General features: G+C 43.1%; 1 protein-coding gene across 5 annotated transcripts in view; it reads right to left on the bottom strand.

Annotated features, from left to right (window-relative positions):
• Positions 1–24,849, bottom strand: part of mib1 (MIB E3 ubiquitin protein ligase 1) — a 61,350-nt gene that overhangs the window by 11,959 nt on the left and 24,542 nt on the right. For all 5 annotated transcript variants that reach the window (XM_063461377.1, XM_063461378.1, XM_063461380.1 and 2 more), the window contains one exon: positions 570–702. In XM_063461377.1, the coding sequence (XP_063317447.1) occupies positions 570–702 (133 nt within the window). The remainder of the gene's footprint in view (positions 1–569; positions 703–24,849) is intronic.

Genomic DNA, 24,849 nt, shown 5'->3' with positions numbered 1-24,849 from the left:
CAGGAGGAGGATATGATGGCCCAGCAGCACTAAAGAATACTCCTGGAGGACCAGTGAAGTGTATGGATTCAATAAAAAAAGAAAAAAAGAGGCATGTATAGGAGCTTCAACTGGTCTACAGCTTGCAGGCTGCAGGGGAGTGCAGTGAAAGCTGCTTTAATGGTCTGTAGGCAGGTAAAGCTAAGAGTGCAGGTTGCTTCAGTGCTTTGGGATAATTGTGAAATGTAAATTTTTTGTATTATGCTTTACACAGATGACTGTTTAAATGCGTTTTTCATTCACACGTCTCACAAGGGTCTGACAAAACAGAAATCCCCATGCTTAATCATTTCAGCGGTCTACGGAGGCAGGATAGATTCAAGATTCAAATCTACTTTCTGAAATTTTCATGGAACTACAGCATTTGCGTCAAACACTCCCCAACATCTGCTAGGTAGATACACAGGGAGCATGCTTCTGCTGCTCTTTTAAAGTGATAATGGTGCCTCTGTAGACATGCTGTTATAAAGTATGTATTACAGAAATAGCTGCCAGGTTAAGTGATTAAGCATGCTTTCAAATGTTGCTACCTGGTGCACCAAAAGCTCAGCCACCTCCACGTGGTTGTTGAGGGCGGCCAGGTGCAGTGCAGTATAACCGTCATCCTTCTTCTCGTCTACGATCCAAGGCCTCGGCAGTTTGGATAACAGCACACGCATGGCACTGCACAGAGGAGGAGGAGGAGGAAGACAAGGGAGGGAGAGAAGTCAGTGCTTTGCTAGATTCTGGGCTTTGGTGCATGAGAAGACAAAAAATCCTTCAAAAAGTCAGGACAATCAAGTTATTTTGGTATAAATTTTCTGATGTAATCAAAAACCTATCTATGACTCTCAGTCACTGTGCCGTACACGTCACAGCGACTGTGCCGCTTATACACAGCACACTCCAATACACAGCTTTTCTTTTTGCAGCAGGGCATATCCCATTTTCACACATGGCGACAAGAATACTAAATCAACTTAGGGAGGAGTTGCTTTACCAAGCACAGTGTTATTTACATCAAGCTTTGAGCAGTGCAAGTGCTGCGTCTTATCTGAGAGTGTCCGTCCCCCCTACAGACTCTTGATTTAAAAAGGGCGGTCACTTTTCCCTTGATGATGCGCAAAAGCGCATATCATTGGAAGGCAACTTGGTAATCAAGATTTAGCTGCATTCACTCAGGTCTCCTCCTGGGGAAGAAACCGACGAGGTGGGAAGGGAGAAACATCTATTGTTTAAACAGAGCTGTTAAACAGAAGTGGTCCCGTGTGTCGACAAGAACCGGTTCAGTGTCACTGAAGGTCATTTAGAGGATGTGTGCCACATAGACATGTGGCTGCAAAGGCAAATGTATGAGAGGAGTCACAGTGTCAGAGTTGGGATGAAAAAAAAGAAAAGAAAGGCCGACTCACTCCCCACAGTGTCATTAAAGAAAGACAGAACGGCACATACATATTTCCATTGTTTATTAACTACAAAGGCAGGAGAACATGAAAGTCAGAGAATGGAAATCTACGCTGAAGTCAAAATATGTAGATTTTACTTAAAAAGTTGTAATTAACAGTGTCGTAATTAAATGTCTTAGTGGCCTTCTTCCAATTAAACAAAGCAGGTTTCACAGTATGGCAGTTTTACTTAAATATGTATTTCACCTCATTCATTATCTCTCTGTTCTTGACCCTAACTTCGTTCCTGCTCTAGCCCATGGGCATACAGAAGAGAGAAATACTAAACGCTCAAATGAGACACATTCCCGCTTTTAATGTGCAAACAGTGCATCAACTCACTTTGTTCACATACAAAGAAATATAAAACAACATTTAGAAAAGCACATCCCTGAACTCTTCTTGTATCTTGTCTGTAGATAGGTACACAGTGTACCTTCAGTCACCATTAAGGCAGCAGCAGCAGTGCTGGGGGGAACACTTCTGACCTTGTTTAACCCTGAATACGCATGCAGGGCATATCTTTAAAATGCGACAAAAAAGAAACGGCCAGTTTGGCTCTGGCTCTTTGATACAACTGACCAGCGTGCACTGGGGTGCTTAAGATAAACAGGATCTCAAACAGTAAAATGAGGCAGTGGGTTTGGGCACAGGGCAGGAAAGGCCACGGTCGACAATGGTCAGTGAAAATGCTCAACTGTTAGAAATAAAACGATAATCTAGCAAGCTTTTGGTCTAAATGGGAACAGGATGGCTGGCTCTCTGCGGGGTTTTTTTTTTTGCTAAACCTATAGCTCGCCTCCCTCCCACTGGAATAATGAAAGAGAGCATCATCAGCACACCCTCTTGAGGAAAGCAGAGAGGCACGGGGCAGGCAGTCAGCACCTCTGTACGGACAGAGATTCAGGGCTGGCGTACTGCTGCAGTGATGAACAGCGCAGCACACTGATCCCAGTCTCCCTTGCTCTTTCTCTCACTCACTCTCTCTCCCTCTCATTGCACAGACCCACACACACACACACACACACACACACCTGCATTGCTTGCAGCCATCTTCAACCACTTAATGCAGAGGAGCACTGCTTAAATGTGATAGCAACCGCACCCATTCTGCCTAATCTCACATTCATAACGTGTCCCCTTTGTTACAAAGACGTATTTGCTTACATACTGTAGATTTTACATCTCATAGGGGACTTCTGAGGAATTTCATCCGTGGCCCACCCGCTGGGTAGGAGTTGAGGCTTAAACAAGCAAATCATTCAAGAAAAGATTTTGCCACATAAGATTATCGCCTGAAGCTGCAACGCAAAACTTGTTCCCAGTGGTTCAAAACAACACTCGTTTAGCCTTGGTGAAGAATCGGCTACATAGGGACATATTGCATTATTTTAAACCACAAGTTCCCACCAGAATCAAGGGCAAAACTGTCCCACATGAAGCCCCCGTTCTTACCAATTTTCTCACTCCTACTGGCAGAACATTCGCACATCTGGATTGGCTGGAAATATCCACCATCTATGGAAAAACCGGCCAATGAACGCACACCGGCTTTAATACAAGGGCACAGTGGCGCCTTCTAGCGTTCGAATCAGGCGCTTGAGCGCTGGGGCAGGTGTTCGCTGGCGTAAGGAGCCCCTCCAATATAAGTCTAGATTGACAGGCTCCCCTGCCACGCTGGGTGAAATGGGCAGACATTAATATTAATGCCCCATACTGGCACTGCTGCAATGCAGTTAAGCTATTTGCTGTAAAAGCAGAAAAAAAGACTGAATTAAGAACTGAGAAATAAATTTAAGTTGTGTTTTTATCTCTGGGGTGAGTGGTGTTAGCTGCGACTGAGGGGAGTATAGGAGAAACTGCGTGTTAGCTGATGAGGTCGGACGTTGAGAGGAGGAAAAGAGGAGAAAAGAGCGATTCTGACCAGCCCAGGCTGCAGAGGTTTTACTGAGCAGAAGAATGACTTGACCTGGGAGTTAACATTCACATAATTGAGATAACTGATGACTGAACCTTATAAAATAATGCTAGGGTGAATAGGGGAAAGGGTATGCTAGCATATAGGGGATAAGGGTACATCATGAAACTGGGTCACCCTGTGAGGGATCTCAAAGAGCCCCTCAGGAACGCCACACTGGGTCTTGTTGTCTTTGGCTGCTATTTGTCATTGACTGGGACACTCTCTGATGCCCTCAGCTTTGTGTGTGTTGGCATTTGTCATTGCATGTAAGACAGTGGAAGTGTGTGTGCACACAATTGCTGTGTGAGTGTGAGGGTCGACAGGGCCCTTCTGCTGCCCTCGCCTGGCTGACAGCCATCTGTGTGGTGGTCAGTAGCCGTTATTACAACAGGAAGTGAGAGTCAGGGGACAATAACGTGGGTAGGACAGGGCAGAACAGGAACAGTCAACATCCAGTCTGAGATTAATGGCTGCGCACAAACATATGGTTACTCTGATGTGGGAGACGTGTTTGGCATACCGTCACCCGTTAAATAAGGCTTCAAGCCCAAGAAAAAGATCCCAATTCTGCATCGGAAATGAGTCACCAAAAGGTGCCACCTGCTTCAAGAAAATAAAATTGCTTTATGCAGCTATTAATGAAAATGATCAGTCTCGCAAATCTTACAGTGTTTATATGGTTGAAACGTACAGATCCAAAGAATATGGCTGCAAAAACTCTGTCCCAGGACCTTCACCAAAGCTTCTGTATCCAAGGTAATTCTTGGCCTTGAAATAAAATCCCAGCAAAAAGTCTTCTTCTGCAAAGCTTCCAACAGTTTCAGGGACACAAATAGATCTGTTTTTATCCATATCAGGTAAAGGAAATTTAATGGATTGTATGACAACGGAGCAAACTGCACCTGCCAATCAAGACCATGTAATACAGCTGTAAAGCGTTTGGAAAAAGCTGATAAGCAAACCTTTGGCTCAATGTATTTTGTCAAAAAAAAAAAAGTTATTTGCCCAGCCTTTTTTAAACCGCCTCAACAGAGCTGAACTGGTAGCATTCCTTTCTACCTTACAGTAGGATTCTTTCCCCCTCCCAAGTCCTTCTTGGAATAGCCTTTCCAGAAGAGGCAAGTTCAGACGATACATGAGGTGTCAGCTCATTGAGGACTGGATCAATATATTCAGGTCCTTTGAAATAGTGGACCCACTACCTGACAAATCATTCACAGCTGCAGCACACGACCGCTGAAATGGAAAACCCACTTCTCCCCTTCCCACTCTGAGCAGGGAGGTGCTCTTCATCATGCGTGAGGCTCGATCCCCCAACTCAGCAGCAGCTGGTAGGGGGAAGAGTCATAAAACCGCTTCAGTGATGTTAAAACATGCTTACTGAAGGAGACTGCTTGACTGGTATGCTGCATGCTTCTAATGCCTTGTGTGTGTGCACATATGTGCGCAACTTCAATTACAGTAATTCAAGTAGCTGATATTCTTAATGCAAATATAACCCTCAGAGTTCATCGCGGCCATCGTCACACCCCTAGATGCAATTAGTTACAAGTTCACTTTGTCATGACCATCCCACAGGTATGTGCCATCCTGCTGTGGACAGAGTAAATAAACACAAGTAGCGTCCAGACCAGCAGTGCAGCAGAGAGCTGGGGACAAGAACCTAACTGGCTCCGCTCGATAAAAAAAGCTTTCATTACCATGCCGTGAAGAGAATAATTTTCCCCACAATGTGACCTTCCCCTGCCTGCCTCTACCTGAGGCCCCTGAGTGAGCATGCTTTTATTACGGACTATTTGCATAAACCAGGAAGGAAAGGGGTGCATTTCTCTGATGTTTTAGTTATCGCTATAGTATTGCCGCTGCCTTGAAGGTTGTCCAGGAGACAAGAGATGCATTTTGAAACATCTCCAATTCAGTTTTCTGTCCATTTGGGCAGTAGGTGTGGTCTATAAAGGCTTAGCTTTAATTAGCCGTAAATCACCTGGTGATACGGAGTGCCCTGATTCATGGCAAGTCATGAAAAAGGAAAAAAAAAAAAAAAGGGACAGCAAGACAGTCAGAGAAGCCCAATGGCGCGTTAATATCCCATTGGTTCGAGATGACCCAATTATTTTCCCATGCTCCTCTTCCTTTGCACTTCATTCTCCTCAGCACCTTGAAAAAGCCTCATTTTCATTGCTGCACAAGCCATAATAGTCATAATACACATCCTTTTACTTAACAAGGGAAGAATGACATAAAAGAAGGAGCAAGGACATGCAGATTATATTAGACTAAAGAGACATCTAAATCATACTTACACTTACCAGAGAATGGCTCAATAACATCATTACTTATAAAACATCTATATAATTATTGAACACCACTTTTCCCCCTTATAGGCTTGGATAGACCGGGACTAGTGCAAGTATTTTGACAGCAGGGAGAAAAAAAATGTATATTAACCCACTGATTAAAGACTTATTAAAATAGTTGACTGACAAATGCAATGAAAAAAAGGTTTAAGAAAGGTTAATTAATTCCACTTAATGTGAAACAAATGACACAAATGTAAATGTTACTAAAACCACACGTTAGTAAAACAAAGAAATAAATTGGAATATTCTGGAAAACAACTTGGAGCCTAATAATTTGTCCAAAATCCATCCATCCATCCATCTTCTTTCGCTTTATCCGGGGCCGGGTCGCGGGGGCAGCAGCCTAAGCAGAGAAGCCCAGACCTCCCTCTCCCCAGCCACCTCCTCTAGCTTATCCGGGGGAACACCAAGGCGTTCCAGGCCAGCCGAGAGATATAATCTCTCCAGCGTGTCCTGGGTCTGCCCCGGGGCCTCCTCCCGGTGGGACATGCCCGGAAAACCTCACCCAGGAGGCGCCCAGGAGGCATCCTTGTCAGATGCCCGAACCACCTCAGCTGGCTCCTTTCGATGTGGAGGAGCAGCGGCTCTACTCTGAGCCCCTCCCGGATGGCTGAACTTCTCACCTTATCTCTAAGGGAGAGGCCAGCCACCCTTCGGAGGAAGCTCATTTATCCGCGATCTCGTTCTTTCGGTCACTACCCACAGCCATAGATGAGGGTAGGGACGTAGATCGACCGGTAAATTGAGAGCTTCGCTTTTATGCTCAGCTCTCTCTTTACCACAACAGACCGGTACAGCACCAATCCGTCTGTCGATCTCCGGCTCCCTTCTCCCATCACTTGCGAACAAGACCCCGAGATACTTGAACTCAGGAATTCATCCCCGACCCGGAGTGGGCACTCCACCCTTTGCCGGCATTTGTCCAAAATATGAAGGAAAAATGTGATCTTGGTAGGCATGACTTCCTGTGATAGTCCTCGATGGAAGCAAATTATATCATTTAAAAGAATAAAGCATATAAGGGAAGTGCAATGAGAATTAGACCATCATTTTATTATGGATTGTTAATGAATACTAAAAATTCAACCGCATCTATAAAGGGAAGCTGGGAAAAAGAACTCAATATTGAAATATAAAAGAGTGACTGGCAAATCATATGGAAGAACCCCCAACCCACTAATTTTTAGACGTGGAGGGAATTTTGCTGAAATAATGTAATTATATGTTTACTTTAATCCTGCCTGTGATAAAGCAAAAACCCTCAAGTAGAAAGTGTGCTGGAGAGAGAATGCATCCATAAATGTTAGCACTTGGAGAAACATCAGAATAGCTAAAACAAATCGCACAGTATGCATGATGGTAAAAAAAAAAGAAAAAAAAAAGAATTAAATATGTTTCTCTAACTTTTCTGTGCCTTATGTAATTTTACAAATAGCCCAATTCCGCAAAGGGATAAATGACTGGTGAAAATATTAGAAGTGGCTTGTTAAAAGTCTATAAAATGGAAATGATGTCAGCCTGACCCCTCAAACCTGGGTCTGTAGAAAAAGTCACAAGTAGGGTGCAATATGGTGAAGAAAGGACTCGACGATGAGGATTCAATAACCAAACCCTTTGACATGTCATTGGATCTATAATTCTGTTTAAAACAGAAGCTACTTTCAGCTGCTCCCTTATTCACAAGGGGTCGCCACACCAGGAAGCACCACATGTTTAATTTGGCAGAATTTTGCCCTTCTTTGAGCAACCCCAGAGGGATTTGTGTCTCCTCCTGAGATCGAACAAGGGATCTTTCAATTTTTAAGCGAATGTATAAACCATTACATTTTGAATCCTAAAACAGATTTGGGAATGATAATACCATTGCATTGCACCAGAAGAATCTTATACCATCTATGAAAAGCATGTTGTTAGTATCATGGTTTTGGGCCTGTTTTACTACATGTAGGATAGGATGGTGCGTCATCCTCAATATTTTCCACAGTAAATAGTCTAATATACTCTAATATTTTTATTTCATTTGGTTTACTGGCTTCTCTACTTTTAGTAAAGTGATTGTATTCTTTTTAAAGGATTTAGTGAATATGAAAATCCAGGATGGTACATATATTTTAAACAAGTATAACAGTCAATGCTGATATTTGGACAATATATTGGTGCATTGCTAACATAGTTGGTTATATTCACATAGAAGTATAATAAACCTTGAAAGCAACAACTCTCTCTTGCTTGTGTTAGGCCTCAATCACGCAGGCTTGCAGATTAATTGGAGCCCCATCTGGGATCTGGTTGTTGCTAGCAAATAAAGCAAATTCCCTAACTGGCTGGCAAGTGGTTGCTGGCTGTCGCTAGGTGAAATTGGCCGAAAAAGAGGGTGCAGCATCATAACCCTCCTTGTGATTGCTTTTGTCACTAGCAAGTGTGACGTTGAAAGTGAACAGTCTCCGTTTATGGTTTGTGCTAAACTTCTCACAGTTTCACTAATGCTCAGCGACTAACTTCAGATTGTTTTGCAGACAAGTGGATGTTTTCAATGAAGTCTACAAGAAACTACAGCAATCTGCTAACGACTAAAGTGATTGTAGGAAGTTTTTGAATGCTTCTCAAATGTTTAGGCTAAAGCTCTTTCACTCAGCAACATCTACACTGCACAATCTGTGAGGCCAGTGTTTCATTCCTGATTAACAATTATTTTGCTGTGACTGAGATACTGGTCATGCTTTAATCATAAAGCTTATTTCACACTTATTTTGAACCGAAACTAGATATACTCCTGCTTGGTATAATTAACTACAAGCCTTTCCAGATACACGCTCAAAGCAGTAAATAGAAACGAGTGACTGGCTACGAGTTCTGCAGAGCGGTGGAGAATTCGGCCACTCTGCAAGTCCTTCGATCGACAGCCACTCATCAGCCGGCCACTGTCACTGTATGGGAGGACAGTCTGAGAGGCCCCTATGATCTACAGGCTCAGGGAAAATCTACACCTTAAATCACTCCTGACTCCCGACCCCACCTCCCACCTTTTTATGCCTACAACCATGTCACAAATACATAAGCCCCACATTTCCCCTGAAACACTCATTTCTCTATGGTTTAAGCTGTATTAGTGGAAACCTGACAGCATCCCCCCTCAAGCATGATGGCAAAATGATGACAACGCGCCATCAATTTTTCTACCACAGTAATTGGCAGAGCAGATCCAAAGTGACACAAACAAACTGCAGTGCTGCAGCAGATGAGTCTGACTTCTTCGGCATTTTTACTTATAGGCACATAAGCAGAAGACGACGCTGTGGCTGAAGGAGGAGTTTGGTAATTACAATCTATTGTTTGCAGTGGAAAATAATGGGGATCAAAGGACATTGTATCAGCTACTGCCTTCCCTAAGCACTGAGACAACAGGCCATATGTTCCACAGCAGCACAGAAAATGTCTAACAGCCAACTTGTTAATGGAGGGGAAATAGAGCTTATATGAATGTACTGTACATTACACACATACAGCACGGAAACGTCAACAGATTCCCCATAGATCCAGACTCATGATTCATTGCACAGATACTGCAATGAAGGTTTTCCACAGCAATTTTCCACATAGGCTACTCTGCCTAATCCCAATAATGTTTTTTTTTCCCTCCACAAAATGAAAGCCAATTTTCTTGAGCATGCAAGCATCACGCGAGTATCCACACAGCCACATGCACAAACACACCAGGAGACATAAACTAACAGAACTTCTTATCCCGTCTGACCTGTCGTGCTGCATTTACATGGAGCCATTGACTTCAGTGTCCATACGGGTTACCAAGGTAACATGGCCTGCATTATTCAACAGCTAAGCTTCGTTTTGATCTGAACACTGACCTGAATGTGTCCCTCAGAGTACATTAAGATTACGAATACCCACAAAAAGAAAAAAAGAAAAAAAATTAAATCGTATACCTTAACTGGACATGGAAAGCTAAGCAAAGACAAAGCACATTTAACCACACATAATAATTACATCTCTCTCAGAGTGATACTCAGTACTGTCTCAGAGATATGAATTTGAATCCTAAAAAATACTTATTGTGACATTCCCAACCACAATCTAGGATGATGATAATGATATTCACTGTATGATACTAGTAGAATTTTGATAAATGACAAAATGTAAGAAATTCAAAATGTTTGGTTATCTGTATAACTCTGGCTCTCTGAAAACCTCACTCAGTTATCTGAGGGCAGGAAGATATTAACATAAATTAACCCAATGCCCTATTAAACAGTAAAAAAGGGCAATTAGGAGCTGCATCAAAAATGTTATATCAGTTTACTTTGCTGATGCGTCACCTCTCTACCAAGTTTTATGAAATTTGACTTAAAAGTTTATGTGTAAAAAAAAATTTTAAAAAAAATGCAGCGATATATATGTATAAAGTAGAACTGAAGAAATACCTGACAGCAAGTAACCAGCTGGATAAAATGTTACATACCAGCAAGTTTTCTTCAGTTTTGTGTGGCATGAAACTGTATTTAGCAATATTGAACTGTTACAGTAATTTTTTACATGTGTTCACTAAACTACGAAACAAGCAGCAAAGCTCAATGTTTCCTAAAAACACAAACCAATGTGAAATCACTGGTGTTAAAGTGTCACCTAATGCACAAATAAATTCTATTACTTATTCCAATACATCAAATAAATAGATAAACTACACTAGTTTTTTAAGTGGTGGAGACAATATTAAAGATGTCTGACAGCTGCGCTGTGAAAGTATATCACCTTGCTCTGTCATATTTATTACCTGCATTGCTGAGGCACTTAAAGTGCCACAAATAAATCCTGCTCTTTCTAGGTTTGGCAAGTGGGCAAAAAGGGAAAAAAAATGCCATCAGTTAGTACAATGGCTTCACAATGCAAGCATTTCTCTTTGCATGCTATAGTCACTTTCCCAAAAGCTCTTTATGTCCTTGAGTCCCTTCCGTATGGGCTGTACCTCTCCCTCCCTCCTTCCCTCCCTCCATCCCCCATTTCTTCTCTTCCCCCTCTATCCATCCATCCATGCCTCCCCTCCCTCCGCTACCCCCAACCCTCCCTCTCCCTGCATGTGCTATAGCAACATAGCAGCCAGGACTCAATGTTTCAGCATGCCACAGGACAGACAGAGCATTACAGCATGGCTGAGCTTATCTATTGGCTCAGAGCCACTGTTGGCCCAACCCTAGGAGGAAGTGTGGGCGTTCTGATTGGTCATAGGGGGATTGGGGCTTGTATCAGCGTGTCCTCTGGCTGATCTGTTGGAGTGGTCCCAGCTCATAGAGAGGTGGACAATTGGGGGACTTTTCAAGTAACTCACAGTGCATGCTGCAGCAAAGTGGTACCCAGGCTCGCTGCACGAACCAGTCACTGCACTACATCTTTGATGGTTTCTCACTTCAGTGACTTAACTATTGAATAGGATACAGCGACACAATGCAGAGCCTAAATGAACAACCAGGGGAATAAAATAAAACAAAGGCCTAAATAATTACAAAATACAGGAGCAGCATCTTAAATCAAGGTGCACAGTGTGCATGGTGTGGATTTCTAGGTTTATGTTGAAATATCGCAGTGTTGATTTATCTTTTAATGAACTGTAGCTGCCCACCTGTAAATAGGTTCATTTCCCCCAACATCCCACAAGCAGGAATGATCTAATATTACTGTGTACATTGGATTGAACATGGCAAATGGCAGATAAAACTGAAAAGACTAACAGATGCGTCACTGTGTCTGAGGAAGATCACTAATTTTGACCAAATTATATGACGTTCATGACAGTCATCATTACGTAATAAGTCTGCAAAGTTTGTGACAAAGTTTTCACACTGTTCTCAAACGCTAAATCATCTTTGTGTCTATACAAGCTCTCTTGAGTCAGGATAAAAACAATCTTTAAAATCAGAAAGTCAAATTGTTGTTAGGTTAGGCCAAGCACAACAATAAAACCTATGCAGAGTGCATGGGTTGTTTGCATCCTTCCTTCTAGAAAAAAAAAAAGATCATAAGCTATAAATTGAGGATGAGAAAATGGCCGTGGATCACAGGCATTTGTGCGAAGGTATCTGTGGAGTTTGTGAGTCACTTATTGGTAAAAAAAAAAAAAAGTGGCACCAGTAAGCCACGGTAAAAGATCAGAGAGGCAGAGGAACCTCCCCTGCAGTGAGGCTGAAGGGAACAATGGGCTACTGGATCAGAGAAGCTGACTGCCACTGGCTTCCCCCTCCAGCACCCAGGTAGGTTGGCCCTATTCATAAATCACTTTTATTCCTCCAAGCGCTCAACAGCCTCACCTCTTCAAATGATGCACTGTGTAAAGGGAAAAGGAGGCAGGCGGGTGTGGGGGGACAGGACACAAAAGCAGGGAGCTGTGGGAGGAGGGAGAAGAGAGGTGCTGATGGTGAAGTACGTCGAAATTAAGATGGTTAAAATCGTAAACATCTTTACTCTGTTTAACCGCTTTCTCTAAACTAAATCAGTATTTTTATCCACCTGAAAACTGAGCTTTCACAAAGACATCCCCAGAGGGTGTAAATCTGAAAAGGGCCAGTGCAGTGTAACAGTGTGGATACGCTAAACAGAACTTTCACATAGTAATGACTTAAAATAAGCCCAGTAACGATCAGGGGATGAGTGCCAGAGTGGACTGATGAAGAAAGTCTTGAATCTCCTCCAAAATGTTCTCTCAGGTTATTTCCCAGCCAAATTTTTCCAAATTTCAAAAGATACCGTCAATGTTTTCTGTTATGATGCCGCTGTGTGTCCTATGGTCGTTGTAGCGTGACCTTTTTTGGGGGGCAATAGTACCAACTGAGAACAATAAACACAGGACAATTAGGGAATTAGGGTAGAGGTGAGGGAGAGGGAGGATTTACAGTACAAGTGAAGCCAAAGCCAACATTTGTATAAAATTGGCAAAAATCTTTTGCATACCTGAGAAAGAGACGAATGGACAACCCAAAAACGTAATTCCTCTGGACACGGCTGTCGCTGTCACTTTCACGGAGGCATAAATCTCCGTGAAAACACTAATGTGGATGCAAATCATCCTGTATTTGGACAGCTTAATATAGACATAACCACAGGGAAGGCCCAGGCTCATGGAAAATGAGCATGAAGATGTACTTAAAAAGCACAAACTGAACTTATTAAAAGCACCTTTAATCCCTATATGATGTTCTCTGGTGGGAAGGTACACAGAAAGGTGAAATTAAGATATACTCAAAGACTGAACAAAAACTTCCAGGCCAGCTTGAAGCTCAGCGAAAAAGCAGATGTTACACCATCAAAACAAACCAGAATTCCCAGTGCAAAACTTCCCAATCCAAGAGGAAACCTGCCTCTCACTTAGGTAAACTGATAAATGAGCTCTCGTAGGGATTGACGATCATAAGAACAAACCTAAAATACATAACGCTTATTAAGAGACATTTATTCCACAACCATGTGAAAAAGACTCGTCCTACTGCAAAAGGCTATTTTTCTTTTAAGTAATGGTCACAGATGCTTGCAGTAAATTTTGGAATACATTGCTGAATATAAAGTTTTACATACAAAACCTACAATTGTACGCACAGCAGTTTTGCAAGCATGTCTGGAGTCAGTGAAATCAATGCTGTTGCTATGTGAGGGGGGGGGGACTTTTACAAACCCCCTCATTGTAAAGGAATGCTAAACAACCAGCAACCATGCGAAACTTGCGAATCCCCTCTTCCTAACAGTACATTACAAACGCTTTGTGATATACCCTGTGAAGCTGGAATCCCACTAGGTGCAAAAGCTCTTCCTAACGCCAACTGGAAAGAAGCATCCATCCATCCATCCACAATTTTCTTCTGCTTATCCAATTCAGGGTCATGAAGTACTGGTGCCTATCCCAGCTGTCATGGGGCAAAAGGCAGGATATACCCTGGACAGGTTGCCAGTACGTTACAGGGCTGAGAAATAAATACACAAATTCAAAATGACAACAGGTCACTGCAACTTTCTCTTCAGGAAAATAACTGATTCCCTCTAGTGACACTAATATTGAATTTAAAAGAAAAATGTTTGCCTGACAGTCGTCAAAAACAATTAAAAGAATGGGACATTGATTATTTTGTTTTTGCATTGCATCTCACCTAACAAGCAAGAATGTAGAATAATTTCAACATAAAAGTCCAGTCAAAAATTCTCAACCCTTTGAAATCTGAACTATAATAAAATTGCCAAAAAATTGAAAATGGAGTGTTTATTGAACTGATAATTTAAAAAAAATTAAATAAGAATTTGCATATATGAGTTTTAATTTGTATCATATTTGCTACATGCAGACTTTTTTTGTTTTTGCAATTTATTGCTTGAAAATATATTTTACAATTTATTTAGAGTTTTCTTTTGGGAGGGTAGGGCATATCACACTGATGATGCAGAAGTCTCAAAAACTGACAAATACTCATGTATTAAATGTGACAGACTAGGAATTAACGAGTTAACTGCAGGTCTTACTTTGCCAGTTGTGCTAAATCATCATCCCACCATGGCCCTCAACTATCCCTTAGTTATGCTGCTACAGGCTCAGGCAGCTGGGGGCCTTTTCATACTTTTCCATGCTCGCCTATTTTCTCTTCTCTTTCTCTTCACCCTCAAGCGGTCTCTGCAGACGGCTTAGCCCGGTTCTGTCAAATATCTCTTCCTATTAAAAGTGAGTTCTTCGTTCCCACAAACGCCAATTACTTGCTCATAGACGACCAATTGATTACTGAGGTTCTCTCTAATATTTTAGGTTCTTTACTTCATAGTTTAAAGGATTTTCCGATGACTGCTGTAGTGAACTGAAGTGAACTGAGGCTTTCATGAGGCCTTGTGTTTTTACCAGTACTGTGCTATAACGATATATTTGACCTAACATCATTGTTGTACTTTAATATCACAATTTTTTTTTTAAAGGAAGAAAAAAAATTTAAACTATAAAAAATATAAAGTTTACACCTTTATTTTTGTTCTATTTAAAAAGGTTAATTTATAGAGGAAATACAGAAAAACATTAAAATATTTTACTTATTCTTTGTGCAAATGTCTTATCAGATGTAATCAAATGTTGCATTTGTTTAACACATGTGCTGAATATTTTTTGTAGTATTTTACAAGTTTTGTTTTTTTTTTTGAGTGGAGATATGTCCTAACCGGTAATCATGAAGAGGACAAGCGCACCCACCCCTTCATCCAGTGAAACAAAGCACATCCATTAGTAGACCCTTTTCTTATTGATCGATTAACTGCTCAGCTAAACATTCAGCCCTGTGCTATTCATCATGGAGGGAAGATATAAGCCATGCCGCAGAGTTTCGGGGCAGGAGGGATGTCGGGATGTAATTGAGATTAAACTGGTGGGTTGGGTAGCTGGAACAGGCAGAGAGGAGACCCAAAGGAGGGGGATACACATAACACACAAGGGCATCCTCGGCGGAGTTTGTTAGAAGCCACAAAAACCTTAACCAACTTAGGGGAGAGAATAAAAACACACGCCCAGACGTGCATGAACAGTAAGTGCATTAACTGTGTGTAAATTTAAACAGAGTACATAAAAAGGCTGAAATTACCATTTATTCAATTTGAAGTGGTTTGCAAACAGAGAGACTGTGGGACAGTCATTTATCTAGCTGCAATTCCCAGCCTTGATTGGCCGTGGTCAAGTTCTGAGCTTGAAATCCATTTTAGCCAGCAAAATGGTCATTTCTTTTAATTGAAAAGCTATCATTTGCAGTGCCAATACATTACTTACACTACACACTTAAATCTATGCAGAATTATCTCCACAATGAAAAGGGTCTGAGATGTAACTAAGTGACTGAGCTTCTTAAAAAGCTTATCAAATAAAGGACTAGCAAACTGCGTGAAATTTTTCCGCCTCATGAGAAGACAATGAAATGCAAAAACATTAGCTTTCTTAACATTCGGCTTTTTGCTGTTAAAATGCAGGTGGGGAGAGTAATAGGACTCGTGGAGGTACCAGTGGGAGGCTAGAATCTGGAAGTTTAAAACAGAGAAGAACAGAGAGTAAAAAGAGGGAGGGCACTGAGGACGGTGCTTTCGTACAGTATAGATGTGCACCATGATGAGACCAACTAATTAAATAGATTCTTCTGTGGTCGCGCCTCGGGAAAGCTTGAAAAAGACACTTGAAAATTAATGAGAGCTCAAAAAAAAGAAAAAAAAAAAAGAAAGCAGCACAAACTTTTCGGAGCCTCAGAGGTAAGGGTTCCACTTGTCTTCCTGCACTGCCAGGAATGTTACATATAAATATATAAATAGATAAACAACGATATTTCCTGTAGTCTAATCTCTGCGCTACACAGTCAGCCTTACTCCTCCGAATTTTGCAGTTATTCTAAGTATAGTGGTGAGAAGACAGAAGCTCAACCATAGTCAGCTTGCTCTACATCTATTTAAAAAAAGAAAAAAGAAAGAAAAAAAAATGATAAAGAGTGTGGGTGGGTCAAAAGGACACAGGGAAGTGAGGGGGTGGTATCAGAGGAGGCGGTGGTGGTAAGGATGTAAAGCAGGGGAAGGGGAAGGTTTCAAGAATACAAAAGTGGAAGCACGGGAGACCACTTTATTTGGAGCTACTAAAAATAGCGCAGCAAATGGTAGCAGGGGCTAGCTGGACTAACGCGCCTCTCTCTCCCTTCAGGCCCGTGGAATCGATAGGCTGGGAGCTGGAGGGGAGGCTTCCCGGAGCCTGCAGCCAACAGTTGCTGAGGGGGGGATATGGAGAGAGTGGAGAGGAGAGGAGAGTGGAGTGGAGCGGGAACTATTTTTTGCACTGCTTGACTAAATATGGTCAGGGAGGTGGTGAGACAAGACACAGGAGCAGCCCGGCAAAACGGGGCCAAGACATGTTTCGAATGCTTCTCTTCCCACCAAGTGCTAACCGTTTAGCGTAGCCCTCCACGACGTGGAGCCACTGGTCAGTTGGCCCCTTGCCCCCAACTTGCTGCCAGTGTGTTCTTCCTCCTAACTGCAGCAGCATCTCAATTTGATCCACTCGCCACACAAAGGTGACCCTTGCAATGCACTGGAATGTATACGCTGTGATATTGCAACATCCTCCACCTCTCGTCTCCGACAATGCTAATCAAACTTGCATGGATCACAAGCAACTATTAAAAGTACAGCTGTCTTCTACCGCAGAGGCACAGCCTGCTGCTCTTCTTCTTCTTTCAGTTTTTTATTTATTTTTGTAAATACCTCCATCCCATTTCCGCTTTCAAACATTCAGTAAACTCCCCTCATCTAACCTGCTGTGTGTAAAGTTCCACTGAATAATAAAAGCGCATTTTAGGAGCAGAATAAAGCTCTGGGGCTGCGCTTGTGTCGATGGAATAAGAAAAAGGCAGGGTGGGAGTACGGTTGGTACACTTTCTGCCTCATCCACCGATCAGGGCATCCTCCCAGCTCTTCCCCCTCAGAATGCACATGATGGAGAGAAGAGTGCTGCAGTTTTTTTTTTTTCACTCCACCCCTCCTTTTCTCCCTCTTCTCCCCTTTTTTTTCTTCCTCTCAAATAGCATCTCTTCATGTCAGCTCTACGTCTTCCTCCTCTAAAGGTATGACTTGTGTTTGTGTGGGAATGTGCGTGCATGTGTGTATGCCCGCTGCTCCCCCCTCCCTGACTCTGGCACTCAACCCGCCCCGCCAACACCCCTCCTCCTCCCCCCAATCATAGAAGCTGATTCAGCGAGTCAGGCGTGCACCCGGCACACACGATGGCTGCAGCAGCTGGAGCGCTCTCTAGGTCATTATGGCTCTCTTCACTACGGGAAGAAGGAAGAGAGGAAAGGGGAAGAGAGGAGGAGCGGCTCAGATAAGAAACTGATCTGACAGGTAATATATGCTCTTCCATCGCTTTTGGACGGAGTTTACCCCTGACGGGCCTTGATGTCTCCCCCCGTCCTGTCTCTCTTTGCGCTCTCTTCTTCGGATGCAATCAGTTATTAACCGCATGGTTTGCCTGTGAGACGCGTAGTCGAAAGGGGGAGAGGACTGTGCTGTTCTGCAGCAGCAGCAGCACTGGGACAGAACTTAACCAGAGAACACCTTTGGGCTTTTTTCCCTCCCCTTCTCCTTCTCTTGTTCTTCTTGTCATTAGAAAAAGGGAGGAAAAAAATCAAGGCTTTGTAAAAAGAAAAAGTACGGAGAGGAAGAGGATGCAGGAAGAGGTGAAACAGGGCTGGGGAGTTGCTGTGGTCCACATGGATTTTAGCCCTTTTTTTCCCTCCCCCCCCCCACACTCTCCACTCTATCTCTCTCATCTTTTTCTTTCTCTCTCCCTCCCTCCCTTCCTTGTCTTGCTCTCTCTCCCTCTCTTGTGTTCCTGGCACTGGCCGGACATGCTGCAGCAGCACAGCTCTTTGGCTCATTAGGCTTCATGGTTGCAGCCCTGCCGCTACCTAATGACGGACTCGTTAACTCAGACCTGCATTGGTGTGGAGACGTTTCCTTATCCACAGTTCGCCCTCTGCATCCGACACCTTCCAAGATCCTTTTTTTTGTCTTCATGACTAAAGGATACTAAATTGCTGGGACTTTTGAAGTGTCTTTTGTTGTCTTTTTGGTTCCTGTTTTTGTTTTTTGATGTTTTTTCTTTTTTAATACCAATTGTTAACTAAACAGAGGGCGGGGGTGATCACTGCCTTTCTTAATTGATAGGAGGTAAGTTTGAGGATGCGTCGCACTCTTTGAGACCAAGGTTGACTGGCTGTGGCGGAAGAGTGGAATTGTGACCAGAGGAATGACGAAGCATCAGAATAATGAACAGCGGGCAGGTCATGAGTTCTGAACAGGAGGAAAAGCGGATTGACAGCACACAGCTGTGAGAAGTGTATTAACACAGATGTGGGAGGAAGGAGGGGGAATGGTGGGAGGGGATATTGGGCAGCAATGGCTGGCTGAGTAGATGTGTGTCACTGGCTGAACCCAGAGCACTTAGGGTAGTAACCCAGTTTCTTCTCTCTCCCCCTCTCTCTCTCTTTTTGAAGCAGATTGGTGTAGGTTAGGCAGGGCATGCAGGGCACACAATACTGCAGTGCTATCGCCAAAACCAGAACAGACACAACAACCACTGGGCTAATTTGCTGGTTCACGTCTCCCCAACCTCCATCGTGCCCTGTGTAGGAAGGAATTTCACTCCCTCTCACTCTCTCTCGGGCAGCTGTGACATTTCCTAAGCAGGACGTCACACCTTTAGGACCAGGCTCATCCACCTGCCCAACCCCATCTTCGTGCTGAGAACAACAGTCACCTCCACTTACACCTACCCTCATTACTATTCTAAACGCTTCAACTGCAAAAACATTGCACCACTTTTCCCATTTATTCAGTCCTCCTTGGCCACCTTAGTCTCCAAATTCACACCTAAGCTGGTCTCCCCTAATCCATTTTTTGTTGCATCCACTGCCTCAGCATTCAGCCTGCCGGCTAGCTTAGTGTGGTTGGAGGCAGTGTCGACTTGTGGAATGTGCTGGTCCGGGGCAAAGATTCATTAGAGACTTGCTGTACAATTCTCACCATCATGCAAATGGTTATTGATCTGGTCCACCCGGCAATAAAACAGCTGGTTCCACTGTAAACACAGACAAGTGAGGTTTGATCAGAGGGAAAGGGGGACGCAAGAACAGTCTATGTGTGGTAAAGGGAATGATTAACAGAGAGAGAGAGAGAGGGAGAGAGAGAGAGAGAGGGAGGGAGAAAGAGAGGTGGCGATGACGGTGTGTGTGTGTGTGTGTGTGTGTGTGTGTGCTGGGGGGGACCAGGACCAATCCACAAGTGCTGAGTGGGCATTAGCGCCTTCATGTGACCTATGGCCTGCCTCTGTGCCTAAAGCCCAAATCCTGCTCACAATAGCTTCCTGTTCAACTTGGATCACCCTCATTTTCAAACATCAGCAAGCGCTCCAGTTAGCCACTGGGGACGTTGCTGACACCAGAGAGACAAGGGACAGGAGAGAGAGGGGGGACGGTACATATCGGTCCGTGAGAGGTGGTTAAAGGGGGAAAGGACACCAAAAGCGGGGCGGGAGGTGTAATAAGAGAACGAAATGATGGTGTGGAGAAGAGGAAGCGAGGGTCTAGTGGGTGGAGAGAAGCGATATGTTTAGTATGTCAGCGGGACCGCTCAGCTTATAGGTGCACCCCTGCTCCCAGGACACAGCAAATGATCGTCATACGAGAGCGAGCGCACCTTACAACACATTTTTTTTTCCTTTTCCCCCCCAAGGAGAAAACTCTTATCTACTCTGCTGCTGCTGCCTTTTTTTTTTTTTTAAACCTCCAACCACTTAAAATCTACCTCCTCAACATTTTTCCTGGACAGAGAAAAAGGCCACCTTTTGACTGCCTTAAAAAAAAGAAAGGAAAAAAAAGCTGTATTCCTCCCTCTGAGCCTCCTGGTTTCTCCCAGTTGCCTGGAGGACAGCAGGGGTCACTGGGACAGTCGACTATGGTATGGACTCTAAAACTTCTGTTATGTTCAGGGGCGGGGGGACTGGCTGTTCAGCCTTACATGGCAACCAAAAGGAAAGCCTTGAGTGTTGAACTGAATTTACACTCAAAGTCACCTTACAGTGCAGACTACCATACTTGGGAGAGAGAGAACGGTGAGGAAAAATGTTCTGCTCCTAACTTCCTGACCTTGGAAAGAGGTGAGAAAATTTCATATCTAAGATTACCTCCTTGGTGCACATACTTCTTTATGTACCCATATGAACATATGATAGCTATGGAATGTAAAGAAGTATGTATTCTTGGTGAGGTTCGAGCCCTCGTTCTGGAAAACTGATGTGCAGCACTGTCACAGGATACGTTTATGCTTTGTGTCAGATGGTGAAAAGAAAAACAGCAAACAAAGGTAAAAGTGAGGCAGGAAAAGAGTGAATTAATCTAAGTGGTGAGGCTTATACATTAGCTATACTGTCTCTGGGCAGTCTCACTGCAGCAATACTCGCTGTAGGGAAGTTTCTGCTTTCTCAAACTGGCTGACTTGGCCAATAAAAATCTCTCATCCAAGATACGTTAACAATTCATTTGACAATTACTTGGCATAAAATGATTGCAACCATGTTTTAGGCTCTGACAGCAGCCTACACCAGCTATGAGCAGCTGCCTTGTGAGAGTGTCATATGAACAGAGCTTCCTTTCATTATTGAGTGATTTTGCTGCATTACAGCCCTTGAAATTCAGCCAGCTGCAACTTAGCACCAACTTCAGCGAGCAGCGAGTGGTATGCTAGAGCTGTTGGACCATTAATACCATAATCTTTTCCAGTGCTGCAGCACAGTTCAAGTGGGGAAAGAAAGCAAGGTGAATTGAACCAGCAGCCTGCCACGGTTGCTGGCTCTTTAAAAATAAATAATAATAATTAAAAAACAACCAAACGAAAAAAAAAATTGAAGAGCGGTAAATTGTTGCTGAGAAGGCAGAATGAACTGTGGCCGCTATTGCTGCTGTCACAACCCGGCTCTAACCTATTGCTGTATCATATAGCTTCCGAGTTGACAACCTTGTGTGTTTAACTATGGCCACCCTTCCTTTATGCTAGTGCCCTTATCGACATCCCCACCCCACATCAACCCCGCTGCCCCATTCTCCCCTCCCTTTCTCTGATTTCTGTGCTCTTTGTTCACGTTTGCTATGCTTGCCAAATGCTTTGCTGGGCTGTATGGCAGCCAGATTAGACCATCAAAAAGTGACAATGCAGGATCAGGGTCAACTCTGGCCTGTCAGCTGATTCCAATTGTCAACTGTTTCAAACAAATAAAGGCAACAGAACATAGGCAGAAGCGCAGTGAGAGAAATGAAGCGAGGAGGGGAAAGAGGGAGGCGGGGAGTCGTTTGCATGGAGAGCTATTCATATCTAACACTCTCACCTATTCTGACCCCCCCTGCAGCCCGTGTCTGGATCATATATAAGGCTTGTACCAATTTTAGCACAGATTTACCACCCTTTAACCCACTTTAATATACACAATTCTCCCAAATTTGGCTCCAGATTAAAAAAAGGGAGCACATGAAAGATATATTAATTATAAAAAGAAGTGTGTTAAAGGAAGTGAATAACTATCAAACCAAGTTCAGTGGCTTAACTTTAAAGAACATAAATTCATACTAGCGATTTCTCTTTTCTGCAGTAAATGTGGATGAAGCCAACCTTTGAAAAGACAGGATAAACGCCTTTAAAATCCCTCTATAAAAACTCCTGCAGTGGAGTATGTACGCAACCATAGTATATAGGCTGTTGTCACATGAACTCATTAATATGCTAAGTGAAGGCCTGACTTACTCTCTTTCTTTTGAATAAAAGTAAAATCAAAGCAGAGAAGATAGGAGTGCAATAAACACATTATCTACTGTTATACGCATTTAAGCCATACAGCTGTTTGTATTCTATAAATTCGTTCCTTATTTGGGTTTTGCTCGGATTAATTTTTGTCTCTCCGAGTATGAGGAATACTGCAACGTTTTAAATACATGAGAATTTGAACAATGTTTAATTGTCGATTGCAGTTTTTACTATCTGCTAAATGGAATCAAATTAGCTTATAAGAAGTCCTTGAGGAACAGAGAAACTAGCAAACAGAAAAGGTCATTTCAATCCCAATCGAAAATAAAATACAAACCAACTTCTTTATTAATTTGAGAAAAACAGAGTGAAGCAGGCTTTTAAGCCTTTTCCCCTGCATTTATACCCATGTGGATCATAGTCTCTCTGTCTTTTCTGTCAAAACATCAAAGGCAGGTGGGGTTGTGTGGCTCACGCCTGCATGTTTCACCCAGGCCTTCAATAGCAATGACCTGCTGTCTGAGTGACAAACACAGCAGATGCTGACATTATCAAATGCTAAGTGCCTGTCGTCCCCCCCGTGCTTTTGCCCTGTTATGGCCCTTAGACGAGGTGAGCGGCCCGGCCACCTGACTCTGAGGGACAGTGTGTGTCTACGTGTGTGTATGTGAGCAAGCGTGAACGTGCATGTGTATGTTACAAATAGACCTGCCTCTGGTGTGCCATATCAAGCTGGCCCTATGTTGACCTCCATCCTGTCTACAAGCAGTCCTGTATATCCCTCAGCTGTCGCCAGCCACTCTGAGAACCTAATTTGTGCCACGGCAGGAAAAGTCAATAATTATAACAGCTGTTTCGACATTTGTTAGCACTGTGAAGGAATGAAATATAAAAAAAAGTGCCAAACAAATGTCACTTGACTGCATTTTAATGCAGCACGGGTGCTCGAGTCAAGTGTTTTGCAGCACAAATAAGAAAAAACACTGCAGCTATTAAGATTTTAAAGAAAACCCTATAACACCCCTATGCATGGCTAAAATATGGAGATTGTTTTATGTCTCTACGATAGCAGAAATTTCTTAATGATTTCATAATTAGCAACAACTACAATAAGTTTAGAAACATACTTCTCCACGTGGGTGCTCTTGATCATTTTTATATGAACACTGTAATGACTTTAGGTACAAAACTGTACAATACTGTACTACCACGGAGCCCCGAAAGAGACATAAAATAATCTGCCCTCAGTCACTGTTCAATGTTCACAGTACTCTTTATACTGCAAATCAGTCCCCGTGACTTAAATGACTGGTTTAAATGAATGTTGTGACTTGACACCCCTCAGTGCTGCTGCAGGAGTATGAGTGAGAGAGTGTGTACGTAGTTATGCCTCTGCATTTGTCTGTTGGGCGTCTCGGTGACCGAAGCAGAAGCGTGCTTGCAGCAGGGCCCATCTGTCAGAGCCTGTAATTGCTTCATGACTCCAGGACATTTGACTCAAGTGCAGTGCCACAGATTATTATTATCCTTTTCTCAGGGAACAATTTTTCTCACTCTCTGAGAGGGGGGCAAACATAAAACTTAAAAAGATAGTGAGGAGGATAAATAGACTGCCTGGGAGGCAGCAAAGGAGAAAGTTGGGTAAGCTTAATCAACTGTACCTGTGTGTTATTGGTGTGCTGGTAAATGGGGTGGAGGGTGCTAAATGTACCTGTGTGTCACACAGGAGTGGATGAATGTGAAGAGGCAAAGGAAAAAAAACAGGAAAAAGAAACCCGGCGAGTAGGTTTGCATGCCGTGATGAGCCACATGTCAATTTTTTTTTTTTTTTAAATGTCTTCATGTGTTTCCTTCCTTCCTTTTTTGGATAAAAAATGATTGCTGTATTTTCAACAGTTCAAGTGTTTTGTCTCTGACACAGTGACTCCACAATGCTTTGCTAAAGCTGGTAAAATGGAACCAAATCACCTCTTGAATGGATTTGGTCCCCTTCAACCAGCTGTAGCTATGCTTTGATGACTACCGGAGCTCCTTTTGCTGTGACGCATTCAAAACAATCACTGGAATAACAGCAGGCTACTTTTTGATGATGATGGCTTATGGCTTTCTCTCCACCAGCAACATCTGGAGTGTTCAGTGACTGTACTAAACTTGTCTCATTTGACTAATAAAGAATCCAATCGCAGCTTCAAAACTCTTGTATGGTCCCCTTTCCTGAATCTGTGTTTCCCCTCTCTCTGCCTCTACAGGGATTTATAATCTCACCAGACTATCAACGGCTGTTTCAAAAATAGCAGGGGGACAGAAGTGCGGTGTGCAGTATTTCAGAAATACACCACTCACATGTCTGTGTGAGAATGTACGGTTGTCTTGCTAAGACACTTTCTAAACTCACTGTCACTAGATGCTAACAGTCAATTACACTGTGGGTGGGAGTAGGCAAAAAGGAAGGTAGGGGGAAAAAAAAGCCGCTCCGCAGAGGTACAATGGCACTGCAAAAGAGATTGTGAATAAGAAATACAACAGCAAGACTGCAAGAAACCCAAGAAGGAGCAAAATATAGCCGTTTAGACAATGTACATTACACACAAGCACACTCAGACTCTTTGGCCTCCTTTTCATTAAGCCTCCTGCAGTGATGTTAGACTAGCTGGGGTAGATGAGAGCCAGATGCTTCGGAGGACAGAAGCTTCACGCACAAATCACAGGAGCAGGCACTTACAAA

Source organism: Pelmatolapia mariae, linkage group LG18 (genome assembly GCF_036321145.2).
Source record: "Pelmatolapia mariae isolate MD_Pm_ZW linkage group LG18, Pm_UMD_F_2, whole genome shotgun sequence".
NCBI lineage: Eukaryota > Metazoa > Chordata > Actinopteri > Cichliformes > Cichlidae > Pelmatolapia > Pelmatolapia mariae.
This window is presented reverse-complemented; position numbering and strand designations above follow the sequence as displayed.